The sequence below is a fragment of the Eucalyptus grandis genome, chromosome 4, assembly GCF_016545825.1.
Source record: "Eucalyptus grandis isolate ANBG69807.140 chromosome 4, ASM1654582v1, whole genome shotgun sequence".
In the NCBI taxonomy this organism is placed as follows: domain Eukaryota; kingdom Viridiplantae; phylum Streptophyta; class Magnoliopsida; order Myrtales; family Myrtaceae; genus Eucalyptus; species Eucalyptus grandis.
Genome location: NC_052615.1, coordinates 2062313 through 2073468, shown reverse-complemented (window position 1 = coordinate 2073468; position 11156 = coordinate 2062313). Strand labels below are relative to the sequence as shown.

The 11156-nt window shown below is 37.7% G+C and overlaps 1 protein-coding gene across 1 annotated transcript; it reads left to right on the top strand.

Annotated features, from left to right (window-relative positions):
* Nucleotides 1–1638: 1638 nt before the first annotated feature.
* Nucleotides 1639–7032, top strand: LOC104440658 (pentatricopeptide repeat-containing protein At3g23020). Its single transcript, XM_010053580.3, is given in 3 exon segments — nt 1639–4084; nt 4087–4665; nt 6574–7032. Coding segments are annotated over 2 exon segments (2571 nt in total). The 5' UTR covers nt 1639–1848; the 3' UTR covers nt 4422–4665; nt 6574–7032.
* Nucleotides 7033–11156: the final 4124 nt, after the last annotated feature.

The following is an 11156-nucleotide window of genomic DNA, read 5'->3' as shown; positions in this document are numbered from 1 at the left end:
GCACCAAATCCATATAGTGAACTCAGCTAATAAGCTGCACATACCCTCTTTGCAATCGGTGAGTTTACACTTTGAGACCTAGCTTTACTAGAGGCATGCTAGTATCTAAGGAAGAGCACTTCTCTGAACTCTAGTGTGAAGTTAAACAACTTAAATGTTATAAGATAGTGATAGATCAAGAAAATGCTTCGTGAGAGGAGGCTGCTATTATAAATGCCTACAAATTAGAGACCCATCTTGAAAACCTAAGTCTAGCCCATTGCCTAAGAAAAGCAAATAAAGTAGCGAACTGGATAGTTAAAATCTGTAGATATAATTACCTTCTTAGAGATTGGCTTATTTTATGGGACTTCATTGTTTTCAAGGCTTGTGTTTTTGGTTTTGGAGAAACTACATGAAGTAATGAAACTTAGTAATATTTTCTGAATACCAAAAAAAAAAAAAAAAAATCAGCTAATAAAGGGAGCATGACCCGCTACCAGAGTAGCACTTTTGAGAAAAAGAAATTAACTTTCATGGCTCTCTTCACGAAAGCCACGAAAGTTAGGGAATAATTCAAATAACATCACGAACTTGTTTTTTTTTTTGCTTAATAATTGGAAAGGTCCACTTTTCATTCTAATTGACATGAAAGAAGTTTTTATAGTTTTGATACCTGGTTAAAATATAAAATGACTTTGACCAATATATATATATAATGACATGTGTCAATATCCATCTCTATTATAGTCACTAGTAGAAAAAATATAAATGCTTTAAATTACATACGTCAATGTAAGTCCACTCAATAATTAGTGTTTTGCTCGAAAATCACTCCCTTCAAATCATCCTTTGATCCATTCAAATAAATGGGTTGGGCGGGTCAATTCTCGGGTTACATGAATTGGTCCCGAGCCAGAACCGTTTTTCAATTGTACCAAACGGACATACACGATTATGACATGATCACAATCAACATAACCTCAAAACAGCACATTTCATATCGGGTTCGTTTTGTTTGGTCATGCCTTGTCATTATCATGAGTTGCCTTCCTAACTTGAGGCTGCACGTCTTGGATGCTTGATCATTTGAGCTTAGATGGGTGCATGGATGAAGCAAGAAATGAGTCAAGCAAGAGAAAAGTAGGAGATCGGTTCCCAATCCAATCTAATGAAATTAATTATTTTTTGTCATGTTTTCATCAGAATATCTTATTACTCAAAGCACAAATGCAGAGTTCGAGATAAATCCTACACTTTCATCTGGATATGTTATTATCTAATTATATGTTTCTATTTTTTCGAAAATAATAAACAAGATCCACTAATTTTTTTGAAAAAATAAAAATAATGAAAAAAAAGCACATGTAATTGGTTGGTCTAGTCCCCTAGAATTGGAAGTAGGACTACTGAAGTGACACTTTTGGGAGTTGAACCAAACTGGTCAATTTGGTCTGATCTGAGCATTTCTTGGTTTGAGCAATCTGTTTTGCACACTCCCAAGAAAAGTCTCTTATCTTGTGCTGAGGTTATCAAAAATAGGGAGACCGGAGGAGCATACCGCGACAAATTGGATTTTCACGTGGCAAATTGGAGATATCTTAAAACCTGAGGGAGCCAACTGTAAATTTCTTTTTCTCCCTTCCCCCCGGAAAAAAATCTACCACATCAGACCAGAAAGAACCAGACAGCCTCCTCACTTGTCAGTGCTCAACTCACTAGGAATACCGTTGTTTACTCGTCTTGCTTCGTTTCCATGTCCTCTTCAATGTCTTCATGCCCGACGGTCACAGCATACCGTCACTGAGCGAGCGGTGACAGCACTCTCCGACTTTTCGGTCGAATTCGACTCGACCCGGGACTGGGAAAATGCTTGCGAAGCTCGATGCCAAATGCTTCCACGGGCTCGGTGCTCCGGCGACACCTCCTGACGTGATGATCTCAATCCCTGTCCCTCAGGGCAAGGCAAAACCGGTCGAGAAACAACGGGAATGCAGGGTTCCGGGAAAACCCACGACGAGGAAGAGGTTTATCTGGACTCGCGAACATAGACACGACGGGGGAAGTTCGGTTCATGGTGTAATTGGAACGGAGAAGAGGAGTTTGAGGAAAAATGAGAACTGGGAACTGAGGAGGAACGGTGGGAGCGATGATGGAATAGTGAATGGAAGTGAGGTGGGGGTCCAAGGTTGTCCGGGTAGTGGGAGTTCTATGGTGAGGAATGTGCAGACCAAGTGTTCGACGAAATGGGTGGGTTATGGTGGATGTATACCTGCGATTCTGCGAGCTTTAGATGCTATTGAGAACCTGGATGAGGCTTTCAGGCCATGGGAAGAGCGACTTGGCAATAAAGAGAGAAGCATAATTTTGAAGGAGCAAACTCAATGGGAGAGAGCTATGGAGATATTTGGATGGTTCAAGAAAAAGGGTTGCTTTGAACTGAATGTGATTCATTATAACATCATGCTCAGGATTCTGGGGAAGGCATATCAGTGGCGCCATTTGGAGCGTTTGTGGGATGAGATGAATGACAAAGGGATCATCCCGATCAACTCGACATATGGTACACTTATTGATGTTTACAGCAAAGGTGGGCGGAGAGAAGTGGCACTCGTTTGGCTTGGAAGGATGAGCAAGCAAGGGATTGAACCAGATGAGGTGACAATGGGGATTGTCATCCAAATGTACAAGAAGGGTGGAGAATTTCACAAGGCTGAGGACTTCTTCAGAAGATGGTCTCTAGGTGAATCACTAAAGCTGAGAGTCAATAGGACAAGGAGAGAGAGTAAATTTCCATTGTCTTCTCAAGTTTGTTTAAGCTCGCATACTTATAACACGTTGATTGATAATTATGGTAAAGCTGGGAAACTTCAAGAAGCATCTGCAACATTCTTGCAGATGCTTAAAGAAGGGATAACACCTACTACAGTTACTTTTAACACAATGATCCACATTAATGGAAAAAATGGCCGGTTAAAAGAAGTAAATATGCTGATGCAGAAGATGGAGGAGCTCGGTTGTGCGCCAGATACAAGAACTTATAATATACTGATTTCAATTTATACTAAGCACGACAATGTTGGAGTGGCTGGAGCTTACTTTAGAATGATGAAAGATGTCTGCCTTAAACCAGACCTGGTGAGTTATCGCACTCTTCTGTATGCATATTCCATAAGGCGAATGGTTCATGATGCTGAAGAACTTGTGTGTGAAATGGATGAAAGGGATCTGGTGATTGATGAATACACACAATCAGCACTTCTTAGAATGTACATAGAAGCTGGGATGCTCGAAAAATCATGGTTATGGTTCAGGCGATTTCATCTTGAAGGGAATATGAGTTCTGAGTGTTATTCAGCCAATATCGATGCATATGGAGAGCGTGGTTATATTTCTGAGGCCGAGAGAGTTTTTCTATGCTGCCAAGAGCAGAGAAAGCAGACAGTTCTTGAGTACAATGTGATAATTAAAGCCTATGGGATAGCAAATAATTATGATAAAGCATGTCAAATTTTTGATAGCATGGAAGGCCAAGGGATATCTCCCGACAAATGTAGCTACAGTTCCATTATACAAATCTTAGCTGGTGCTGATTTTCCATACAGAGCATTACCCTATTTGAGGAAGATGCAGGAGATGGGTTTAGTAGAAGATTGCATCCCCTATTGTGCTTTGATCTCAAGTTTTGTGAAGATAGGGCAGTTAGAAATGGCAGAGGGACTTTACAGGGAGATGATTCAGTGTAATATACTACCTGATGTTATTGTGTATGGTGTACTAATAAACGCTTGTGCTGATGCTGGAAGTGTTCAGGAAGCTCATGGTTATGTCAACGCTATGAAAGAAGCAGGCTTGACTGGAAATAATGTAATATACAACTCCCTGATCAAACTATATACCAAAGTTGGTTTATTGAGAGAAGCAGAAGAAACATACAGAATGCTTCAGTTGTCAGAGGTAGGTCCTGATGTTTTCTCATCAAATTGTATGATTGATCTGTACAGTGAGAGATCTATGGTTGAACAAGCCGAGCAGATCTTTGACAGAATGAAGCACAAGGGGGATGCCAATGAGTTCACATATGCAATGATGTTATGCATGTACAAAGAATAGGAAGCTTAGATAAGGCCCTACAAATTGCAAATCAGATGAGAGAATTAGGACTCCTAACAGATCAGTTAAGTTATAATAATGTGCTTGGACTGTATGTGCTAGATGGAAGAGTTAAGGACATGGTAGGAACCTTTAGGGAAATGATGGAAGCTGCAATTCAGCCTGATGATTCTACATTTAAATCACTTGGACACATTCTAATGAAATATGGAGTTTCAAAGCATGCTGTTGGCAAATTGGAAGTGTTGGCAAAGAAGGATGCCCAAAGGGGCGTACAAGCATGGATGTCAGCTATATCAACTGTGGTAGACAGCAACTATGACGGCTGATGTGCAGAAGTCATTGTAAATCTTAGCAACCGAGGTTGTGCATAGGTCTCACTTTTATAATGATTTTACCCATGTTATGTCACAGCTATGGGTTTGACTTTGAGCAAAATCAATGTGCATATTTGGAGATGACTGGTTGCAGAGGGAGAGGTGACTTAAGGTTCCACATAAGCCAACCTCATAATGGAAAACTCAATCTTTAGTATGAAGCCAGAACAATATGTTGAAATCCTTGTTCAGCATGGTGAGTATCATAGAAATTGTTGAAATCCTTATTCAGCATGGTGAGTATCATAGACAATAGAAAAGTGCCATTAAAATGCAGATAGCTTTTGCAGCAAAGAATCATCTTAGTAGGTTCTTACATCCAAAAATATTAAAAATGCCTCTGGTTGGTGGATGTTGCCAATGGATTCTTAGTGAAACTGTCAATGCAAACTATACTCTTAGCTTTTTCATTCATAAATTGAAGTCCTGGGTTTTGCAGCTGCAGACCTTTTCAGTTTACCAATTCTCTAAAGGCATTGTATTTTGATATGTTAAGTTTTTTGTGGTGGGGTATTTGAACTGCGTATCTTTCCTTGTAGATTAGTTGTCTGTGTATTGCTGTCCGTGATATAACTTTTCATCTGTTTCTTTTGATATCTGTGGTGTTCAAAAATTGTTGAAGAATGCAGCTGCAGAGCCTTTGTAGTTTACAAATTCTCCAAAGGCAATGTATTTTGATATGTTAATTTTTTTGTAGCGGGTATTTGAACTGCGTATCTTTCCTTTTAGATTATTTCTTTGTGAATTGCTGTCCATTAAATAACTTTTCATCTGCTTCTTTCAATTTCCATGGTGTTCCAAAATTGTTGAAGAATGTAACTAATTTATACATTTGACTTATCGTCAGCATTTTTAAAGCTTGTGGGCATAATTAAAAAGCATTATGCCAGGAAATTGTATATAAAAATTAAAAGCTTTTATGCGTTTGAATGCATGCTGTATGTAAACCGATCAAATGTACGTTGAAAATTGTAGGATGTTAACTTCTTGAATGATGGGCTTGCTTTAAAAATGTTATAACTTTTTATTTCCTTTTTTCTTATGAGAAAGCATTTTTTATTTTAGAACTTGAAGAACTTTTTTTATCTTCATGCCTTCAAAAACATCTTGCTCAAAAAGTATGATAATTTGCTATATTAGATTCTTGATTCTATGTTTTTAGCTTCCTCGATAGGCAAGATGTTCTTCAAGTATGGTAATTTGCACACCGTAAAACTTGATACGGGTGTTACTTCATTGCTAAATGAATTATTTGACATTACTTTGTTAATAAAGTAGTCTGCTGCCTCCTAATACCCAGTAGATAGATTGACCAACTGTCCTATAACTTTATTGTGTGTGGCTCTTTCCTTGCATACTAAATGTACAGTCTCAGTTGTTTCCTGCTTCAGATGGGCATGCTGTTGTAATATGAGCTGACACCACTTCTTTTTTTTTTTTTTTTTCCCTTTGAAATTCACAGAGCTTATACTGCTTAGCACTTTGATTATTACCTGCTACGGGTCCTCTTCGAAAATATATTTGAACTGTTGAAAATGGTGACTATTGCATAGTGAGATTTTACATTGATTGCACCATAATGATTTTATATTGAATTAATGCCACTGGGATTTCAAAGTGAGATTTTTAATATTGAAGAAGAGACAAGCATTGTTATTCTGTACTATTATCTTCAAGGAAGCTCACTTAGCTCCATACTAAGTGTATAACAGACATGTAAACCAATGTGTTTGAGGCTGTGCTTCCTAGAACAACATTGAAGGAAATGGGAGGTAATATAGCTCTTTTGGAGGTGAATAACATGACCATGTGGGAAAATGTTAATGGATTCCAGGCTTACTTTGCTGCTAGAATTATTGTAAATAAGGACAATGTCTTGAAACTTAGTTGCATCTAGGTTTTGAACTTATAACTGATGCTATGTTCTTGCCTCAGGTGACGTGATTCTTTTGGCCAGGTTGTTATTTTGATTCTCAATCACTTTGACCTTGATTATTAACCTTGGTCTTCCTTAATAAACCATTAAATCATTGATTTATCCTTTCAATTTTTTTAAGTAATGGCTTATTCTTGATCTTGATATTAAATGTTGAAATTTTGCCAGGGAGTGATCTTTGGAAGTATGTCCACCTAATAGATAAAGGGGTAAATGGTAGCCAGAGGAATCTATCTCAAGCGTTACAATCATGGAAAGGTTTTTGGGCTGTAAGTAGTAGTGGTACCTTCTCCATGGTTCATTTTTTCTCTGAAATTACCATATAAGTTCGATATGTTGTATATCTGCATGAATTTCCTTATGTGTAATTTTTCACAACTGGGCGGAAACTCTCCCTTCTGCCACTCTTGCATTGACCTAGGAACTCTGAAAACCAGCAATAGAGAAATATGTAGTCGAGTTTCTTGAGAACTACTTGTAGGTGGTGAATGTTGTGATATTGGCTTGTTTACTCCAAAAATCAAGCCATTCCCTCAAACAACGTGGTTTGAAGAATTTCAGGCTCTCATAAGTTTTTGGGTTGGCCATGTGTATTGGACATATGGTATACAGTAAGAACTTATGGTAGCGTCATTTTATGTGGGAGGCACTCCGGTGGTGCCATCATCACTGCTATATTGATGGCATTTCACTCACACTCAGAAAGATAACAGTGCACGAAAGTTGTCTCGGTTTAATTGGCAGAATTGGTGTTGTGCTGTAACTATACTATTGTCTAACTCTACTGCAATATATTTGATTAATTGTGCCCCCGTGCGGCTCCATAGCATGGTTGCTTGACGTGCTATCAAATGTCGTCCTGATAGGTAAGTTAGATTTTATTTTGGACTATCAATGTAGGTGAACCAACTGTAAGCCTGTATGATTTGGTTTCAGATTGTGATGTCCCGAGTGGAGCATAATTGAAAATGCATGAGACAATTGCCCTTTTAATATGAGCACTCTTTCGTGATCTATCTTGAACAACAGTTTCCTGAAATCTGCACCTTTCAAGGTCAAGGTTACCCAGCAAAACCCCGGAGTCTTAATTTCAGGATCTCTTGATGAAACTTATTTGAAGAACCCATCGGCACCAAGGAAAAGATGTCACATTCGAACGATTCTTTAGATTCGATCTTTTTAGTTGCAAGCGACGCCGGACCAGCGAATTTGAGACCTGTCTTCTGACACTTTCTGATGTTTGAAGTCTATCGAAAATCAACAACCACGAGAGATGACCCAACATTGAAGGAAATTTAAAGGTAAAGAAACCAAATAGATGACAATTCGCTTTTATACTCTGTTTTTCGAGCAATACAGGTTAAAGAGGCAAAGCGGAAAAAAATTGTTGCTCGCTCTTCTTAGAAGCAGTGATAATTACCTAGTTCCGCAAGAGAATCTGATACCCACCTCACAAACGAGCTAATTCATAATCAAATCCACTCCAGCTTTAAAGAGTTGAGATGCGAAGCAGAATCATAAACCCCTTCGTTTAGAAAAGTTCCCAAAAAATCGAGCATGCCTAGAAATTATTATACAAAATGAACATTCTAAATGTAATAATAGTTGTATTATCACTTTTAAATTGTCCAATCCAAAAACTTAGACATTGAGTTGGATCTTCTAAAATGGTATCGGAGGGGTATATGAAGTGGAAGCAAAAGACACTGCGGCTCTCGTTACTCCAACAAATGTGGAGAAAGATGCAATGAGTGATTCCTTAAACAACAAGAGCTCTAACCCAGTTTATTTTGCGTTTGTGAGGCCCGTTCATCAAATTTCATTTGTTGTTCCTAATCCGGCTTGCATGTGAAACTCATGTTTTAAAGTATTTTATGCCGTATTAAAGTCTTTTACATTCTACGGAATTTATATGCTCACGCACCATGTTACATTGTCTAACTCTTAATTTGCAGAGTGGATTATCTAGCAATCACCTAGGTGATGGAGAGGGAGGCCTTAGAGTACCTGAGTCGGCGTCTCCTTAAGGCTTTCCGGTGCCTCTATCGACCACTGCAAATGAGGCTAACTCGAAGCAATTTCCTCTAGGCACATGCGCAATCGGAATCACATTGAACAGGACGAGATGCTCACTGGTAGTTTTATACAGCTTGATAAAACGGCATTCGTGGTAATCTGATGCTATTGCTAGATCATTCCCATTTTCCCATTTGTAATTCTAGTGAATTAATAAAGACTCTGATCTCGAAATTAGCATTTCATTAAGCAAATCAAACCACAATATATCTACATCATGCTGTTAGCACCGTGCTCTCTTGTCAAGAAACTTGATATGAGAAATTCAGGATTTTTTTTTAAAAAAAAAAAGAAAAAAGAAAAAGAAAGTCATACATGTATTGTGCAATGTCAATTCACTGATAAACCTTTTAATTTGACCAATTTAGTCCTAAATATTTTGATAATTTACCGATGTAGTCATTTCGGCCAATTTTGACTTTGTCACAACCCTCCCAAAAATAATTGTAATTTGTTTAAGGGGGAGTGAGGGTTTAGCGGTATTGCCCAAAAGAAGGCCAATGACCCTTGATTAGGTGTGGACCGTCTAAAATCTATACCTTGCACGATGTTGGTTTTTTAAGTTTGATTTAACTGAAGGGATGCTAGGTGTCGCTACTAGCCCTTTTGGGGTCAATTAGAAACAAATGAGATACTGAAGTTTTGTTTCGTTTTTTACGCAACCAAAAATTAACTATGTCCAAGAACTTGATTATGTTAATATTCTAATTAGTGTCCTTTCAGTACCTCTAGCTTGGTAGGACATTAATCTAAGTGATCAAACGACTTTTGTCAATTATGTGTCCTAAAGATCTTGATGTCTTCACGTGTTCATGCAATGTTCTTTTTGGGGTTTATTATCATCCTAAAGATTGTCCTAACCATTCTAAAAGAAGAAGCAAGGTATTGAAATCAAGGGAATAAAACACCCAGCTATTTTAAAGTTCAAAGTAAAGTGCATAAATGAAAATCCGATACTTGCTGAGTAAAGAATATTACATGGTCATGTTATAAGTCTCAAGATATCTAAGTAGCACCGACACACGACACGGACATGCGACACAACACAACACGACACGTCAACACGTTATTTATCAAAAATAGAGAATTCGACACGTTAGGACAAGTTATTTTTAATTAATTTGATTCAAATTTATAAATAAATAATTAATTAAAAAAATGGCCTACAATGAATTTGCACTAATAATATTAATAAATAAATTCATTGGAAATTCGAAAAAAATATTCATAGTTAATGCATATCCATGTTTGGAAACACGTTTTTAACTTTAACAAAAGTTATTGATAAAACTAATAATTAACAATAAATTAGAATCAACTTATTTAAACAAATCCATGATCTTCTACAAATGACCAAAATTTATCATCATTCAAAATTCAGTACTTTTATTTTTCGAAATTATTTTTTAATCTTTTTATTTATTTTTCCGATTAAAAAAAAAAGTCCCCTTGAGGGGTCCACCCCAACCCCCACTCCCTTCTTTCCCTCATCTATTTCCCCCCACCCCCAAATTTATTTCACTTTTCTTTCGCTCCCCACCACCTGATAGGTTGTCACTTCTCCCTCCCTCTAAAATAAAAAATCACACCATCAAGTCCCCCCCCCCCTTTTTTTTATTCTTTTTGAGTTTCCTTATCAAAAACCATTCAATTTTTTTTTTTTTTTTTTTAAAATTTCGGGACTAAGCACCCATCCTTCCATGATATTGTTTCGCAAGTATGGGAGGACTCTTGTGATGGGGTTCCTATGTATAGGTTGGTAAGGAAGATGAAGGCTGCATTTGGTTCAACATTTGCAATGGGCTTTGAGTCAAATGCAAATGCTGAAAGCCCAAAGCTACTTGGAGAAAATGCAGTTGTGTTTGGTAAAAAAATTTGCAAATGGACTTTGAGTTGAATGTGCGTTTGGTAAAAAAAAAACTTTCACAATTGGCTTTGATGGGTATTATTTTTTCTTTTCTTTTTTTTTTAAAAATTCAGCTAAACCCTTCGTCGGACCGGCGAAGGGCTACTCCTTTTTTATTTAAAAAATAAATAAATACAGGGGTAATAATAGAAATATGAAAAATTAATGAGAGTAGTTTAGGAAGAAAAAAATGTTTTCAGCATTTCCAAGGACTGACTTTCATTTGAAAGCTCCTTAAGATGGGTTGCCAAACACCCTTATTTTGGCTGAAGGGGCTTTGGGGGCTAAATGGGCTTTCTAAATGCTCATCCAAATGCGCCCGAAGACCCTCAAAGGCCGTCTTAAGCTTCTCAATAGAGAATCATTCTCTAATATCTCTGATAGAGTTGGAGTGACGAGGAATGCTTTAAGGCAAGCCCAGGTTAGCCTTCAGCAAGACCCAACCAATGAGATTCTTGCAGACTTAGAGAAGACTCATTGTAGGACTTTTCTAGAGTTGAGGAGTCAAGAAAGTCATTCTTTAGACAAAAATCCAGGATTAGGTGGCTCAAGATAGGTGATCGAAATACAAAATACTTTCACCATTCCGTTAATAGAAGACAACTGAGGAGCAGGATTCTTTCTGCTTTGGATAACTTTGGTAACTTGGTGTGGACTCGAGCTTGGTGTAGTGTATCTTCGTTTCCCATTTTCAGGAGCTCTTGGCAGTCGTGCACCTTGTCTATGAGACCCTCCTTGCGGACCTCCAAGAGGTCATCTAGTAACCTCT